The sequence below is a fragment of the Mytilus californianus genome, unplaced genomic scaffold (assembly GCF_021869535.1).
Source record: "Mytilus californianus isolate M0D057914Y unplaced genomic scaffold, xbMytCali1.0.p SCAF_8, whole genome shotgun sequence".
In the NCBI taxonomy this organism is placed as follows: domain Eukaryota; kingdom Metazoa; phylum Mollusca; class Bivalvia; order Mytilida; family Mytilidae; genus Mytilus; species Mytilus californianus.
The window spans coordinates 89,982,818-90,001,946 of NW_026262734.1; the positions used below are offsets into that span (position 1 = coordinate 89,982,818).

At 32.7% G+C, this 19,129-nt stretch overlaps 1 protein-coding gene and 1 long non-coding RNA gene across 2 annotated transcripts; both read right to left on the bottom strand.

Annotated features, from left to right (window-relative positions):
* On the bottom strand, positions 1–12,048 carry LOC127711017 (inosine-uridine preferring nucleoside hydrolase-like). The gene is made up of 6 exons (XM_052216960.1): positions 11,887–12,048; positions 10,727–10,934; positions 3,328–3,502; positions 2,252–2,368; positions 1,697–1,839; positions 1–428 (listed from the first exon to the last, which is right to left on the bottom strand). Exons 2-6 carry the CDS (start codon positions 10,904–10,906, stop codon positions 99–101), a joined length of 945 nt encoding a protein of 314 aa, XP_052072920.1. The 5' UTR covers positions 10,907–10,934; positions 11,887–12,048; the 3' UTR covers positions 1–98.
* Positions 12,049–14,921: 2,873 nt separating this feature from the next.
* LOC127711023 (uncharacterized) lies at positions 14,922–17,147 on the bottom strand. The gene is made up of 2 exons (XR_007986447.1): positions 16,302–17,147; positions 14,922–15,067 (listed from the first exon to the last, which is right to left on the bottom strand). It is a non-coding gene; the product is annotated as an uncharacterized LOC127711023 (long non-coding RNA).
* Positions 17,148–19,129: the final 1,982 nt, after the last annotated feature.

Genomic DNA, 19,129 nt, shown 5'->3' on the forward strand with positions numbered 1-19,129 from the left:
TATGGTTGTCTTTCATTTAATGTAGAAATTTAAAAAAAGTATCGTTGTTTGACAGTCTACACTTTATTCAACTCGTATAAACTTCATACTTTTCTTAGTTAGAGAACCATAGACATATAGTATTCTTTAGCCTTCTCGATACTAAATTTCTTAACTATTCTAACGTTTGGAGGATTTTTAGTTTTATTTCGCCAGTCAGAAATTAGCTGACCCCTGGTATGAACTCCACCCATTTCCACAGTTGACCACACATGTAAATATTCCGTTATAATTTGATTATCTATAGCTAAAGCCATGGCTAAGAGGTCACACAAAGAAAAGTCCTGTGTTTTGAGGATATTTCTGTTCCGTTCAGCAGTCATTCGGCAGATATTTTTAAAGAAACGTCCTTTCTTGGTGTCCACTTCAACCCATTGATCATACCAATACTGTGAAATAATACCAAATACTAAAATATTTTCTATCTCATCAAATTTCTTAGGACATCACAATGATTTTATTTCCTTTAAATTCAAATAAAAATCTGTGATTATATTAACTCAAAGCAAAAGAAACAAATCAACCGTCTTTAGAAGTTTTAAGTATAAAAATTCTTACATAATACAAAACCAATTCTATAGTTACTCTTATCAAGTTTTAGAGGTAATATGTGTTTTTGTTATGTCTTCCATGTTTTCACAAAGGAATTACTTAAGAATAATAAACAAAAATGTACGATTTTTTTTATGCCAGGTTGTAAAGACCTTTTGAGATTCATGGTATACCGCCATCTTGGATTGTACAATCGCAGTACACAATTGGTCTAGATCTTTGCCCAAATCTGCAAATTTGGAGATAGATAGGCAATTTATAGGTTAGACTGTTTATTTAATGAAAGAAAACTTGGTGATTTATTGCATTATTCAAAATGTTTAAATAAATACCAAATAATTGTATTTTAAGAACCATTTTTTCAGCTTGGTCATTTAAGGGGAGACAATTCTTTTAGTCAAAATATTATACTGGACTGATAGGGAAATTTTATTTTTTTACTTGTAGCAAGAAAAACAAGTTCGGTGACACCATTTTTTCTAATTATTTTCTTAAAGCATATTATAAAACCTATCTTCTCATATTATATTTCAAAATTCTATCTCATAGATTTCTTTTTGAGCACAAAAATTAGTTTTTTCATGAACAATCTAAGCAAGTTTGTGCAATTTCGTACAACCCGTAGCTTGAAAAATAGCACGGTGACCCATACTTTTTATTATATTTTTGGAAAAAACATAGAAAAATCTTTATTTTGGCAAAGTATAAAAAAATTCTATCTGAGGAAATATATACCTATTATCTACCTTATTTTAAACCAAGTAATGTTCTTCGAACACTAAAAATTGATTTTTAATTTTGTGTTTGCAGTACAATTAGTACCGTTCATAATATTATGCCAATAGATCATGTTTTGCTGCGAGTTTGTTTTGTCCAAACTTTAAATCAAAATGTTCCCCGTTCGAATACATATTAATTGTTTGTTCATGTCTCTGTCCTGTTTGGCAAGATTTGTCTCGTTACCGTATTCCATTTTTCAATATCTTACACATACGATGTTTGTCTTTTTTTTTATTTGTTCACCGCAGGATGATGTGTAAATGTAATACCAAAATAAGTAATAAATGCCCCTCAAAAACAAAATAATGAAATATATATAACATACCCAAGTAACACCTGCACCTACAGATTTACAAAGTTCCCAGGAAACAATCGTAGTTTGACAATGAAGCTCTTGTAATGTGACATAAGCCGCTTCTGGGTCGGCAAAGAAATTGAATTCAGCTCCAAGTCTATCTCCTCCTTTTCCTTAAAATATATTTAAGATTTAATGAGTCATCCAACATAATGAAAGTGATTCTAAAAACCACGTGTCGAGGAGGTTCTAATTATCTTTCCGGTTCTGGCGATTACGAGTATTTCTTTATTATTATTTTTTTTCGTTAGAGGGGATAAAGGGAAGGGGGTTCACAAGTTTGCCATGATTTCAGACGTATGTTGTCTGTCGCTCAATATTATTTACACACTATAAAGATGGTGGTCGATTAAGAGCAGATTAGTTCAGCACGTGCATGATGGCACATTTTTCGCTCACTGTTTCGGGTTTATGTCTCATTGACTTTTATTATCTTCTCTCTTTATCTGTTCTGAAATAATGAATTTAAAACAATGTATCATACGTCTTCGACAATTAGCATTTTTAAACACCAAAAAAATATACCTTCTATATTTCCTCCCATAATGAAGACTTCTTTTAACTTGTTGCCGAAATCAGGGTCCAGTCTAAGGGCTAGTGCAATGTTTGTTAACGGTGCTAAAGCCACTAATGTTATTTCTCCTGAAAATTAAATATTGCATGTTTCAATTAAAAATGAATCTTTCACTTGAACTCTTCTGCTAAAATGTGCCTTACACTAATGCCATCCGGTAGCGAAGGCAAGAATATTCCATATCAATAAAATTGAGAATGGAAATGGGAAACAACCCGACCAAAGAGCAGAAAACAGCCGAAGGCCACCAATGGGTCTTCAATACAGCGAGAAAATCCCGCACCCGGAGGCGTGCTTCGGATGGCCCCTAAACAAAAATATGTACTAGTTCAGTAATAATGGACGTCTTACTAAACTCCGAAATATATAAAAGTCACTAAAATTAAAAATCATTCAAGATTAACAAAGGCCAGAGGCTCCCGACTTGGGACAGGCGCAAAAATGCGGCGGGGTTAAACGTGTTTTTTTAGATCTCAACCCTCCCCCTATACCTCTAGCCAATGTAGAAAAAACAAACACACAGCAATACGCACAGTAAAACTCAGTTAAAAAGAAGTCCGAGTCCGATGTCAGAATTGGTAACAAAGGAAACTAAACAAAATGACAATAAAGTTTGTTTTAAGTAGTTTATAGTTATAAGTTATAATTATTTTGTAGGCTTTTCCAAACATCATCTGTCAACGTTAGGTGCATTTTTTTTATTAGACAATGATGACAGCAATTTATTTTGTTTCGAAAAAAAAGAAGGAGATCCGAAGATAGCGAAGAGCAATCAAAACCATAGGTCAAATAAAACATACAAAATAAATATGACACTTTCACAGAATCTGACACCCAGGATGGACGTTTGCACCTGCTTTTTCATTCCTTCATTTTTGTGGTTTACTTTATATTTTTTTCATTAAATAAAATATTCAAAATCACGATATACTAATTAATCACGAAAAGCATACGAGTCAATCTGTCAATCTCAATCCTGTTACTTAGTATATCCTATATTCTCTTGTTTGCTTGTATACGTAGTTACCTGGATTCTCGTTAACCAATCGCAATAGAGCATTTACGGCATGTTCTTTCTTAATCATGGTAACATCTACAGGCTCGTGGTTCGGCGCATCGCCTAGTCCATCGTTGCCATGGTAATGTGAAGCTTGTTCTCCTTCGCCCAAAATAGATTTCTCTGCTCCTTTATAAACTGGTATCTACGAGCAAAAAGAATTGAAGAACAAACTCATCATAGATACCAGGATTAATATGTTTTAAGCCAGAGGCGCGCTTCTTCTACAAAAGACTCATCAGTGACACTCGAATCAAAGAGTTAAATTGGCCAAATAAAGTACGAATTAAGTTGAAGAGCAAAAATATATTTATAAATTAATCATTTTGGAATATTGAGATGGATTTAAATGTTGTAATGGTTAAAATGTACTATTTTAGTTATTCAATGCTTTTTTCTTCTTTTTTCTTCATTAATCTTGATTTAGCCTATTAGGTCAATCATTATGTTTATTATGGTTGCTCAGAGGTTAATAACAAACCAGAGATTATGATAATTTTGGATGATGATAAATTTGATTTCATCGTCCTGTCGCAAATATAACACATCAGGATGAGGAGACGTTCATGTGTCATGAATGTGGAACCTTGATTTCACCCGGCCGGGGATAGAACCCACGACAACAAACACTCCACTTCATGCTACTACAAGACTGCTGACCAGGGTTTCCCCTGTGTCAAGTATTTTTTTCGCCACCTCTTTCACCAAAACAATATATTTTTCGCCTCTTTAAATTTATTTTCGCCAAGTAACATACATTTATTTTTCATGAAACACAGATACTTGTCTCATAAAAAAAATATCTATATATACCTTAGTGTTATATTAAGGTATATATAGGAAATATTTTTTTAGACATGTGCTTGTGTCATCAAATCATCATTTTTACTTCTAGGAACACGAGACCTTTAGTATGTTTATTGGATATATTTTTCCCTTCTAGATGAAGGTTAAAGACTAAAGGCAAATATTTTTCTTACTTTTGAATTATATTTCTTCATAACGACAGTTTTCTTTTCCGGACCATCGTAAATGAAAAAGTCGAGACGTAAAACTATGCTTGATACACGTGCGTCGCCAAAACGATTTTAAAGTACCCTCTCCAAATTAATTATCCAGGGGCGGGTCCAGGTGAGGGCGTAATGGGCGTACGCCCCCCCCCCCCCCCCCCCCCCTTTAAAAAAAATTTATCGTAATCTGCTTATATTGTATTGAATATCGCCCGAAACATTCAGGCAAGAGATGAGAATCTGGAAGTTGTTTTGTGAAAACCAACCGGACAAACCAAAGTCAATTACATCAACCTTAATTGATGTAAGGGCATGCTCGACTTTATTTCCAAACATCATGAAAGTTCTCTTCTTACTTGCTTTGACGAGCGTCACGTCAAGCTCTACCGAAAGAGCTAACTCATCACTTAAGTTGATCAAGAATGATTTGAGAAGCACCATGAAGGAGGATCGTCTAAATGCTCTGCTTCTTCTTTATGTTCACAGAGACATTAAACTCAATTATGGTAAAATAATTGACGATTACGCCACGAGAAATCCGCGTAAAATGGTTCTAATGAATCCACTCTAGTCTAACCATTCATTGAAAATGAGAGTCCGTCAGTATGTCTGTGTTCATTTTAGTTTTGCTTTAAGGTACATTTATACTAGTAACATGTATATTTGGTATAGCATTTTTACTTCCCATCTGGATAGCCTTTGGTAGTATCATATTGTTTCAATATCCATTAGTGAGTAACTAAGTGACATTGACCTACATTTTGCCATGAAGTTCAAGCACCATATTTATTTATGTACCATATACCACCTATCGGGACTAGACAGTGACATGATTGCTTTAACTTAGTATTGTAGTACAATGACGTCCATTTTTCATATTCAACCATGTATTCCACATAAAAGCCTACAATATTTAGAATGAAAGAACTTTATACTTCAGTGTTTGTTTGTCTTGTATCACGAATTTCATCGTTCAACGAAACCAGAACTTAATCTAAAATAGAGAGATATTCATCAGTCTGGCTACTTCATAATTTGATGCTAAATTGTTGAAATACAGAAGCTTCAGAGCTTCCCCAAGGACCCTCTACCAGGGCAACCGTAATTACGCCTCCCGTTCATAAAATCCTGGCCTAGGACTATTGAAATGTTAAGTAACGCCTTATACCCTAGAATTTGGAATTTCTCGTTATTGGTCTACTGCTGTTAAGATCCATCCAATCATTTTAATATACCATAGACAATTAATGGAGAGAATTCGGCATAAAAATGTCAAACCCTGACACTCTAACTATAAAATACATATGCTCCAAGTCAGGAACGTTACATTAGTGCATTTCACAATTATTTAATGTTTTTTAGCAAAGAAAAGGTCCAAAAAAAATTTCGCCTCGCTCCGCTCGGCTAAAGATTTTATTCGACCCCCCTCTTTCAAATATCCTAGAAACGACCCTGTTATCTATGTCACATTTAAAGGATAAAGTTTCAAGTCGAAGATTTTTCTTGCTTTTGGACATTTTTCGTCATAATACATATCCAGAAATCAACGCCGCTTTGCTTATTTGAATATTATACTAAAGAAATCGGATACGGGTCACGGAAACTATTTTGAAATGATAGGGAATTTTGAAAAAAAAATGTCTGTTTTAACTTTAATGTAAGTGATAGACAGGTTGCGGGGACAGAAAATAAATATACACAACAATATACACCATTTAAACGAAACATAATGACTGTCGTTGCAAAAATCAAGGTTCCTGAGCTATTTTAAAAATCGAAGCGAGAGGCTTTTAACATTGCAGTATAAAATACAGGCTAAAATGGCTGAAACGTCAAATTTGCAAACTTCGTGTTGAAAATTGGTTAACAAGGTCATTACAAAAACAGGTTGCGGGGATGAAACTTGAAACTTGAATGTCCAAAGAATAAGCAAGTCCAATCCTTGTATGTGTAGTCGTTGAACTCTAGGTTCCCACGTAAAGTTAACATTCCCCTATTTCAAGAAGAATAAACTCACGAAAACACGAAAAATTCACTAAATTCGCCATTGTTTTGATTTTGACCGCCTAACAACTTTATGGAAATTTTTTAAAGATTTTAATGATATCAAGCCAGTCCAGTTCAAACTATTATCACGTGGTACAATTCTCATTTACATATTATGAATATTAATTAGCAAAAGTACTACTAATTTCTGGCTATGAACCGTTTTCCTTTCCGGACCATCGTTATAAGAAGAAGAGGAGACGTAAAACTATGCTTCAAACACGACTGCTTCGTAAAATTGTTAATAAATCCTTTATGTGACATGTAACGGACGCCATTTAACCACATCATTTCGTCAAACAACACAATCAACGCCTTTATTAATTAGTCCATTGTTGCCTACAGCTATATACACTACAAACCAATAAAAGTCTGAAATGGCCTTTATCTGTACTCGACTGTACTGATTTTTAATCGACCAGTCTGAATTGGTCTGAAATTTACTTGATAATACTCGACTGTAGTCTGAACCATACTTAACAGTCTGAACTTGTACTCGACCCTTACTTGACCAGTACTTAACCATTTTATACGCGTCTGAACCATGCTCGACCTAGTCTGAACCATGCTTGACCTAGTCTGAACCATACTCGACCTAGTCTGAACCATACTCGACCTAGTCTGAACCATACTCGACCAAGTCTTAACCAACCTAGAACTATTTTTTGTATCTATCTATTGTATTTCATCAACTTAGGAACTGTTTTTAACAACAGTTATTTACCCTGGCTAGAAATTTGAACAACAATTTGAAATTAAAAATGTATTCAATATAGCAATGGAACCAAAATTTAACAATAAACATAATATAACTTCATCACCATATTCATGATATTCATCAACACTTATATACATAGATATATATCATCTTTAAAATAAAAATAAAACAAGCTGATCAAATAATCTCAAAACTGAATTGTGACTAATATTTTCAATGTTATTCAAAATTTTTTGAATGTTTCAGATATATTTTATGGTTACTGGACAATTTTCACCATTAACTTAATCCTCGTATAGATTTATGGTGTCAGTTGAGTTTAGTTAATAAGGCAGTGAATTTTTTTTATATTAAAATATATATAAAATAGCATATAAAGCAACTTATATAAATTTAAAAAATGACACCTTTGTTTTGTTAAACAAAGAATTTAATATAATCATGATAATAGAACTTCCATAGTAATCCCGTGATAAACTTTTAAAAAAGGAAATGTGTTCCAAAGTTACAGTAAAAATTTATTTCAATTAAATATAAATAATTTTTGTCAAAATTAAAGACATGGCATACAAGAAGCACTTTAATAAGGTTTAATTACCTCAGTACATGTGTGTTTTACAGGTAAAAAGAAAGCCCTATTTTTCTTAAACTCGTGTATTACTTATCTAGTGAATTCAAAAGGCCTTGCGATTTAAGTTTCACAGGATGTTGCAATTTTGAATAAATGTTATTTAGAATTTAATATTCTCTGACCAGGTGTGATCTTTTTCATGAGTTTGCCCCAAACAGGAGGTATTACTTTATACTTCACCACTAATCAGAAGAACAATTTTATTAATTTCTTTAATTTTTATCTCTTTTTGATATATATTGTATATAATATATCCCAAATTATAATAATAGATATATTTCTAAAATAAGGTTAAACAATTTCAGTGATTTTGTTGGCTGTTGTTACGTCATTAAAAAGATAATTATATAACTATTGTACATTTTTTGTATGTAACCATGAAACCTATGTAGTTTTTATTAAGGAATTTAGGAAAATTAATTTAAAAAAAAAACATGCCAAACAAGAAGCACCTTAATAAGGTTTAATTACCCTCAGTATAGGTGTGGTTTTTAGGTAAAAGAAAATCTTTTTTTAACAAAACTCTAAAACTTTAAAATTAATAAATCTGAGAATCATGTAAGAATGTAAAAATCTGTTTTCATAATATATCTTTATTTTATTGTGGCTGTTGTCATGTCAGTTAAAAAGAAATTTATTTTAACAGTTAAAATTTAGAAAAAGTAGAGGTTATTTGGTCAAGTATGGTTCAGACTGGTCGAGTATTGTTCAGACCTTTAGTCGAGTATAGTTAAGACTGGAAAAAATAGGTCGAGTACAGGTCGAGAATGGGTTAAGACTGTTTCAGACTGGAGTAGTAATAGTTCAGACTATTTTCAATGGCAAAGACAAGGGTCAACTACAAATCAGTACAGTCGAGTATGGTTAAGACTGGGGTCGAGTAATGTCGAGTAAAATTCAGACCAATTCAGACTGGTCGAGTAAAAATCAGTACAGTCGAGTACAGATATAGGCCATTTCAGACTTTTACTGGTTTGTAGTGATATAAAATGCAATCAGCTGATTATTGATTTTCTGTCAAAATCGTAACGAGTTTCAGGTGAATTCCCAGTATTGTCTGATCAGGTAACTTCCGAGAAACCCGAAAAAAATAAAATAAACAAGATGGATGAAAGAAAATCGTTGTATATATTTCTTCCGCCAAATTCGTTCGCAAATAATGAACTTTAATCGCCACAATCTTATTTTTCGCCAGCGGAAACCCTGCTGCTGACGAGGCGCGGGTTACTAATCAAGACAAACAACAAAGGGTTCTACAACAATTCAATCCTTCAACTTGCACAAAATAAAACCTAAATCCGTCCTGTATATCTTACAGTGCGGTTAAGACTTGGAAGATCGTCAAGTTAATCAAGTTTGAATACATTAAACAGGTCAATTCGTTTCAGGTTTGGTCTGTGTGTGCTTCGGACTGGTTTCAATCAGATTTGTTCAATAGCTGTCTCCTTAAAATTCTACTAAACAGATAACTTCTATACTTCCAAAAAAACATTTTTATAGATCCACGACCATAGGTGCTTGAGGACATGATCCTGTTTTGAGCCCCCTATAGTCCCTCGATCCCCCTTATTATCATAAATCTTAGATTTTTCAATATATATCACTTATTTGTACCATATTAGTTACATGGTGTGTTAGTGACCTAATACGATATATATTGGGTCAGTAAATTCCATATGGGTTGAGAGCGAAGCTTTACTGACCCCATGCATATATATCGTAATAGGTCACTAGCACACCGTGTAACGAATTTATCTTACCGACTATCTTCACATGTGGTATTTTGACTAGCGGCCTATCAAAGTGATCAAGTCTTCAATACTTAGTATTAAGATCCTACTTCCATTTGTCTATACAGAAAACAAATGCCAACAATAGCAACTTTTAAGCTTTAAATTTATTTTATGAATTAGTTTCAATCATTCATTACATGTGTTATAATTACTTCGTCTGTTGAATCCTTTCAGATTTCTTTTTTTGTTTTGAAAGGGAAGTAACCCCGTTATGCCAACAATAACAACTTGTTAGCTTTAATTATGTTTTATGAACTTATTTCAACCTTTCATCATCAATTTCTTCGTCTGTTGAATCCTTTCAGATTTTTCCTCAACAACGTGTTGTTTTTATGAAGGGTTGTGGCATCATTTTTGTTTTGAAAGGGAAGTAACTCCTTACTAACCCCGTATGGTAACTAACCATGTATGGTTGCTAACCCTATATTTTTTAGGACACCCTATATCAAATATACATAGTCACCACGTGTAGTCCTTTAACCAATCATATCTCTATAAATCTATAGGAGGTAAGATAAACATAATATATATATATACACTAATATACCATATTTTTACTCTTAATATTCATGTTTACTATCAACGTGAATCTCGACTATAGATCGAGCGCTTCGTAAAAATATGGTATATTAGTATATATATGGTACAAATAAGTGATATATATTGAAAAATCTAAGATTTATGATAATAAGAGGGAGGGACTATAGGGGCTCAAAACAGGATCCTGTCCTCAAGCACCTATGTCCATGACTGAATAATACAATACATAACTTTTACATAGAGCTCAAACAAACAAACATTTAACATTTATGTATAAAACTACATGTGAGACCGTTTTGAATAAACGTTCAAGAGACCTTAATCATAACATGTCGTTTAATTTCCATGAGCAACACGACGGGTGCTCTTATTAAGCAAGAACTGCGGCTTACCATCTGGAGCAACTATATTGATAGTGTCTTTTCCAGCGGCTCATCCTACCACTCAGTGCATAGTAAGTACCCCTCTCCACCCAACTCCCCGAGCGTTAATTGCAGTGTAAAAAAACTATCCAATATCGATTTAAAAAAAACAATTATTTACTTTAAAGGGTGGACAGATATGATATACGGAGGTAGGAAGGAAGAACTATTGGGTTTAACCTTTCTTTTTATGATATACATGTACTTACATCTAGTCTGTTGCACACTTTCAAAACCCTGAGCGTATTCCGGCATACATCATCAATGGCGACATTGCCATTTACACAAGTTATTGCTACAACCTCTACTTCCGATCTAGACAGTGCTAACATTATGGCTGAAGCGTCGTCTACACCAGTGTCAACATCTATAATCATCTTCATTCCCATTTTGATTTACGTTTGTATTACTATTATCCTAATTGAGGATTTAAAGATACTAATAAAGTTATGTATATGCATATTATTGAAAAATTTATGTATTCAAATGTGTGCTTGTGAATAAATCTTGGTATAAAGATATAAGAAGATATAAGTATGCTTGCAAAAAAACGTGCAATTTCCATGGTGAATAAGAAATACCCAGTGAATCTGTTTGAATCAGTAAATTAGTAATATAATAGAAAAACAAAGGATATGAAAGGAAGTAAAAAAAACAGCCAAAGTTAAAGAAATTAAAAATTGCTAGACATATAACAAATGTTTTCTTACCTTGCTCAGTCATAAAAAGTTACAGGTGTGCTTAATTAAAATTATGCAAATTGTCTTTATAAGCGAATAGATTAAAAAGGAAAATCATGTCAATCCTCTGTCAGGTGACTATTAAAAAACCCATAAGAAAACCTAATAATAAATAATTAATTTATCAACAGAAGGAGTTATTTAAAGTGTACAAGAAAGAATAAAATTTTCTCCTTGTATTTTCGATGCATTAACCATTGTTAACCCTTCCAAATGGCTTGACTTACAACTGCGATACAATTTTCAAAAGATACAAGCTAGAGTGCCCATCTTTATCCAAAAAAAAAAATGGCATTGTATTCACTTTTGTGGCACACATGACGTGCCGTAATTTCCATTTACACAAAATGTTATGCATTTAAAAATTCTCGACCTATTTACTTGCGTTTTTGTACTAACTCAAGGTTTTTCCTCCCAATAAATATTGTACTTTACAACGAAGCATTTTAAATAGGAAAATATCCACTTTGAGCACTGCATTCGTTGAATATATTATAATCATTTACCATGTTTACTTTACATACTGATCAGGTACGACATTCCGTTCGAGCTCTTTTTCATATTTGTACACGTATATTTAATATACAATACAAGTATAAACATACAAGATAAATATATATATACTTCACCTTCAGCAGAAACACTGCACCAACATGACCAAGTCTCAGTACAAGGATTCATCAATCATCAACGATCATTCAAACCGTTCGGAAATTTGGTTCAGTCTACATTGACTAGAGAGAAAGCGATGAGCGCCGAAATGTTGTATTACCTGTTATAATAAAATTGTTATCTTTTCATACATATTTATATCAATAGTACGTCACTTTTTGAGTGGAGGATGTGTATACAGTCCACCACACAGCCTCTATTTTTCGCTATTCTGGAGCGCTCTTTCATCTGGTATTAAATGTCAGATAAGCTAGTATTATCTAAGTACTTGTCACTTTCAATTAAATATATTATTGTTTCAATTTTTATCTGTAAAAAGTTATACTATGTACAAGGTGGTGTAATATGACTCCAAACAATGTAAACACTACCTGACTACAGGTTTTGTCATAGATGGAGATTTCACATGATTATGAAAGAAAGTAGAAAAGTAATTATTTTCATGCTTATGAATTGTATTTTTTTGCAAACAGGTTGTATATAACACTGAAATCTCAATCATAGAATTTAGAGTCCATACGTTGTGATTCAAATAGGTTGGGAGGTGGCTGCATGGTTCCTAAGTCAAGGCAAAATAAGATTAGTATTTGCTGCTTCTCCGCTAAGCACAAAGCATTAACCAGTAACTACAAAGACAGGTCAGCTCAGAATAAGAATATTGTTTCTAATTTGACTAAATAATAAAATAACAATTACAGTAGTCCTGAAATATTAATAAAGGGATTGGGGGTGGGGAGGGGATTCTGCTAGAGCCTTAGTTAAATTTTATTAGAGATAAAATATGAATCCTGATATTTATGGATTTTTTATTCATTTATAAAATTAAACGAACATTTCGTTTTAATTTTTCAACCCCCATTTTTAGTTATTTATTCAAGTTAACTTGCATTGTGTGATACATTTAAGTGGAAAATAACTGAAAAGATCAACTTTGAATATGCCAATTGTCATACAGATGTGAAACATATGCATGTTCGTTTGTAAAATTCTATCTTGCTTTTAAGAAAGAGCTGTGCCATGAGCGCATGATACGCCCGTCGCTTTTTCAAAGAATAAAGTTCCATAGCTCCTCAATGTCATATCAGAAATTAAAAAAAGAAATGCGCTCCGCCTGCAGCAGCTGGATACGACCGCAGAGGTCGAACTCTGAACAGTTGGAGCAAGTATGGACACAATATTCAAGCTTGATACAGCTCTGAATTTGGATAGTGATTAAATATTTGACACATTATAGATTTCTGACACAGAATAAATATGGTCAGATAACTTAAAAATTTGAAATGGGACATTTAATCTACCTAATGGTCCAATATACAAAATCTAATTCCATGGTTAGATTCAGCATATAAAAAAAAAACATGAATTCAAACAAAGTTTAATTTTGGACCCTTTGGACCTTAATATGGACTAATTTGAAAACAGGGCCCAAAATTAAAAATATGAATGTACAGTTAGATTCAGCATATCATAGAACCACAAGAATTCAGTTTTTGATGAAATCAAACAAAGTCTAATTTACGACCCTTTGGACCTCAATTTAGACCTATTTAAAAATGTCCAAATATCCAATATAGTAATACATGGTAAAAACCTCAAATAATTCAAGACTTTAAATTAATCCTCATTGAAATTGGTTTAAAGATTTGTATTTATTTTCAATTGAAGATTTCTTGCTGTTATGCAAGACTTTGCTGTTGCGCAAACTTAGTAAATCTGTTTACAAACTAAATATAATAATTTACACACCCTGTTTGGTGTGTATCTCCTGTCATATCAGTATTTGTTGTTTCTTTATATAGATCAGAAATAATTTATGTTAAAACCAGCTTAGCCAGTATTAGAAAAGTCTTGTTTTTGGCCCCTGTTTGGCCTCTAGTTTCTTAACGATTAAAGCCACAACCCACAAGATTGACCCCAATCTTCTGTGTGTGGTATGGAACCTTGTGGTACAATTTCATAGAGATCCATTGACTACCCAGCAGGCACACAACGTTGATTTAACATTGAATCAATGTTCATTTTCTATGTTGAATCAATGTTGAATTATTATTAGATTTTGCAAATTTGTATCAACGTTGAAATCCTACGTTGAATCAACGTTGATATTCAACTTTGAATCAATATTGAATAATGGTTGCTTCAGCATTGTTTAAACCAATAACTCACCTTGAATTCAGATTGAATTCAGGGTGAATACCATATTCAACATGGAATCAAAATTGGTTAGTGGTTGTGTTTAACTGTGTTTCCACCTAAAACTAAGTTTCATTCATCCTGTATTTTCTGTGTGTTGCATTCCATAATTTTATACTGTAGCAATATTCAAGCTAGTGTCTTCTCAAGGCCCTCTACATGCTAAATGTCATAGCAACATTCTGCCGCAGGAAACTTTATCCAATAACTGCTCCATCAGACCAAAATATAAAAATTAATCTCAGATAAAAATTGATGAACTTTAAATAATATCATTGCCTGGTCATGTTTGACATGATGTGATCTTTTGCTCATTGTTGAAGACTGTATGGTGACCCAAAGATATATAAATAATGTTTTTTGGTTGATGATTGTCTTTTTAACAATAGACAACAATAAAAACTTTGAATATATACCATTGACTGTCAATTACTCATAGAACAATTTTCAACAATAAAACTGAGAGACCACATTCTTGTGATAAGAGCATGGCTTGACCATGATGATGTCAACAACCAATCAACTGAATAACAAATATGTGTGTTTAGGGCTTTCCTACGAACCATACTTTAACCCCCGAGAACTTTTTAACATTTAACGATATGCATATAAAAACACAAATTATGATAGACAAATATTGATCTATCCTAATTTTTGAAAGCACACAACCCTTAATACACATAGTTTTTGCCCAATGTATATTCTAAATATCTGAGTGATCAAAATATAAAACAAATTTTGCTGTTCCTACTCCATCTCTAATGTCCAACCACTGATTATAGAGAAATATTCAATACGATAAAATTAAAATAAATTTATTTATTAATAGTGAAAATTTCAGCTTCTTTCTTCTCCCACCCTGTCTTTTTGGAGCCCATTTCAGAAAGGTTGTTGTTTGGTCAGACATTTGTTGTTCCGTGATTCCATAGGTCTTCATGATGACATCTACAAAATCAAAAGTTATAACATTGTCAAGTTTAATACGGTTCAACACATTTAACTATTAATAACTTCATAATGATGATATTTAAAGTATAAACCAAAAGCATAAGAACTCATGAAAACTAAATGAAAGTTAAACTTCCATCAAAATCTCAACTACATTTCCTTTTATATAGACCAGAAAGTATAATCTGCAAGAAAATCCGAAATACTACATTTTAACTTGAACAAATTGAAGGTTTATCCACATATGTCTTTTTCTGTATTACTTATACTACTATTACTTGTGCTGCTGCATGGATATCGGTCTGATTGACATATACAAGGGTTGTAAAGGAAGGTTCTTAACACGAAAACACGTGAAATAAAAATCCCCAAAACGTCACACGGAAAATAAAAATTGGGATAAACGAAGCACGAGAAATAAAATCGTAAATGTTAAGGAAAAAGTACTATCAGTTATTACTCAGTCGTTCTTGGAGATCACACAGTCATGATAATGGACAAGAAGACCCTGTGGTCACCTTTTCGCGTCTGCTAGTTGCATCCGATTTGAAAACAAAATTATTCATAACTTGATAGCAATTAATATCCATGATATCCTGGGAACACATAATTTATAATCCAGACTGACTTGGAATTTAGTCCCGGTTTACTTTTTTTATCCAATGTGGGACAAGCACGAGAAATAAAGAGTACCAACACGAAACACGGAAAATAAATAAGGGGAAACAAAAATAACGCATGTCGAACCAAAGACAAGAAAACGAGAAATAAAAAGGCCAAATACGTTGCATGCAAATATTTCTTTACCACCCTCATATGATATACCCTTCATCTTTGATTACCTTGTCAAAACACTACTTCAATTTTGACAGTAAAATATTAAAGGTCCAACTTGGTGAGCCATATAGCTTCTGACCTTTCCATCCCAATTTTGTAAACAACTCAAGCCCCCCTTTTTGTGAGATTTCGTGTAACTAAATTGAACAGGTAAATAAAGATAAAATTTCTTTTTACTTTTTGATTCAATCATATGATGAATTCAAATAGTCAACGATAAAAAAATCATGAGACGTTGCAAGGTAAATCGGGAATGGTAACATGCTAAACATCCCCCTTTTCCTCGTGTAAAATTTCAACTTTTCAGTACAGTTTTCATAACAACTTGATATGCTCACATTTCTAAAATACGATACTGTATTTACTGTAATCACAACAATTTATATATACTTACGATAAAATATAAAAGCTGTATACAGGAAAGATATTGATAAAAACTCTGCAGAATCACCTTGTGGTCTCGAAAGCGGATATTCAAACTTTGGCAACAAAAACAACTGCGCATGCGCATATCTGAATTTATCTTAAAATAGAAATGTTAAAAATGCCGCGAAAATTTAAAAATCACTATTCCAATAGATCTATCGGTTGTTTATATTACAAGTTATCAACCATTGTTTATGAACTGATATATACGTCTTTCTCTTTAGATTGTTAAAAAGAAAAGAAAAAAAAGGAATGAAAACAAAATATTTGACATTGGCAGCCACGGAAAAAAGGGGGCATATTTTTAGGGGAAGGGGTTATTCACAAATAATCATATTTACTGTATGATTCTGTATGCAAGCTGGTTCTATTAATTTATTATGTTTTGGGGTGGGGTGAAATTTGGGAATTTCTATTATATGGGGTGCAAAGTTCATGATTAATTTATGCTGATATACACTGCGATTATTTTATATATAATTCTATAATCACCACGACAATTAGTGATATATCTACTGAATATTCTTATTTTATGTGAATATCGTTGACAATTTAAAAAGAATTGTAATGTGCCCAATATTTCTTTTTTGACAATTCTGGTATCCACAACTACTAGGTTTTATATATGATCATATATTGTTTAGCCAACGTTGATTCAATATTGGTGTTTCAACACAATGTTAATTCAACGTTGAAACAATGTTCTAATTTCAACGTTGAATTGTCAACGTTGAATCAATGTTGAATATTTGTTGATCAATGTATAACCTAAAATCAACAAAGATTCAACGTTGATTCAACAAAGTGTGCCTGCAGGGTAATACTTAAGTATTTGTCCGGAAACCGGAAAAACCTTGCCCCCCCTCTTTTGCTACTTATTCCTGAACGGTTTGAGCCATAACCCCCAAAGTCAAACCCAACATTCCCTTTTGTGGTATGGAACGTTGTGTTTTAATTTCATAGAGATCCATAGACTAATACTTAAGTAATTTGCCATTAACCAGAAAAACCTTTTCCCCCCTTTTTTGCCCCTAATTTCTGAACGGTTTGAGCCATAGCCCCCAAAGTCAATCCCAACCTTCCCTTTGTGGTATGGAACCTGGTGGTACAATTTCATAGAGATCCATACACTTATACACACGTTATTGTCCGGAAACTAGAAAAATGCCTTTTTTGGTCCCTTTTTTACCCCTAACTCCAAAACAGTTGGGACCATAACCCCCAAAATCAATCCCAACCTTCCTTTTGTGCTATTGAACCTTGTGCTTAAATTTCATAGAGATCCATTCACTTATACTAAAGTTATAGTCCGTAAACCAAATGTCTTCGGACGCCAACGACGACGACGACGACAAAACATGATAGCAATATACGAACGCAACTCTTGTGGTCGTATAAAAACTAAAGGGAGCATATGTCAATAGATATAAACAATTCACCAAAGTTTCACGAAAACTGCTCAAAGCATTTTTGATTTATTATCCGAAAACTGGAAAATCTCCCTTTTTTAATGAATAAAACCCAATAACTCAAAAACGTAAAATATAAAATCGAAAGGGAGCTCACCTCAATAGATATAAACAATTCATCAAAGTTTCATGCAAATTCGTTAAAGCATTTTTGAGTCATTGTCCGAAAACTAGAAAATCCTCTATTTTCAATGAATAAAACCCCATAACTCGGAAACGTATTTTCTAAAATTTATAGAAATCGAAAGGAGCTCACGTCAATAGATATAAACAATTCACCAAAGTTTCATGCAAATTGGTTAAAGCGCTTTTGAGTTATTGTCCGACATGTTGACGACGGACGGTTAACGTTATACCATAATACGTCCGTAAACGGGCGTATAAAAAGTCTCTTACTTATTATATATAACTAGTTGAAATGTTTATACCAAACAGTTACTTTCTGTTGTTTTTTTTAATTTTTTCATCCCTAACAAAAAGTAATGAAATTGTTTGTTCTTAAATATGTATATAACAGTATATAATGTGTATTATATATACAACTGAAATTATATTTCATATTTTGCACAAAAACTATGCCATCTATGTACACTAGTTTTATCACAAAGGATGCAGAAATTATCACTGTAGCTAGTAAGATATCTGAACCAACCTGTGTAGTGTTAATTTTACTGATAAATTACAAATTTGTCTAATTTCAGTAAATGAATGATGACAGCCACTTAAATTTTATGTTGTTTTTATCTCAACAGTTGTTGTGTAAAACTTTTTAAATTCTAATTCGTAAACTCAAACGACCATAAAATATTTATCAAATGACCACAAACTCTTACATGGGAGACGCCACTTGCAGAGACAAGTGCACATTTTATTATAAATATGAGTATAATATTGTGGAAAGTTCATATAAATACACAGGTATTAAGCAGCTTGTACATGTAGTACATGTACTGGTTTCCCCATACTAGTGAAAATAAATAATATAATTAATAATAGTATTCATTTGGCAAAATGCTACTGTACACTTTGACTGCAATGGCTCGAATGACTTTAAACCATCAATATCCCAATCGAACCGACCTTACTATAATTAACCAAACACTACATGTAGTCAACTATAAACAAACAACATTTTTACATGTTCGATTTTTGGACAACTTTGATAAATACATTTAAATTCTAATTCGTAAACTCAAACGAACATAAATTATTTATCAAATGACCACAAACTCTTACATGGGAGACGCCACTTGCAGAGACAAGTGCGCTCGAAACACAAAGAACGGGCAAATAGCATTGAATATTTATTTGAGTTCCTAAATTTTGA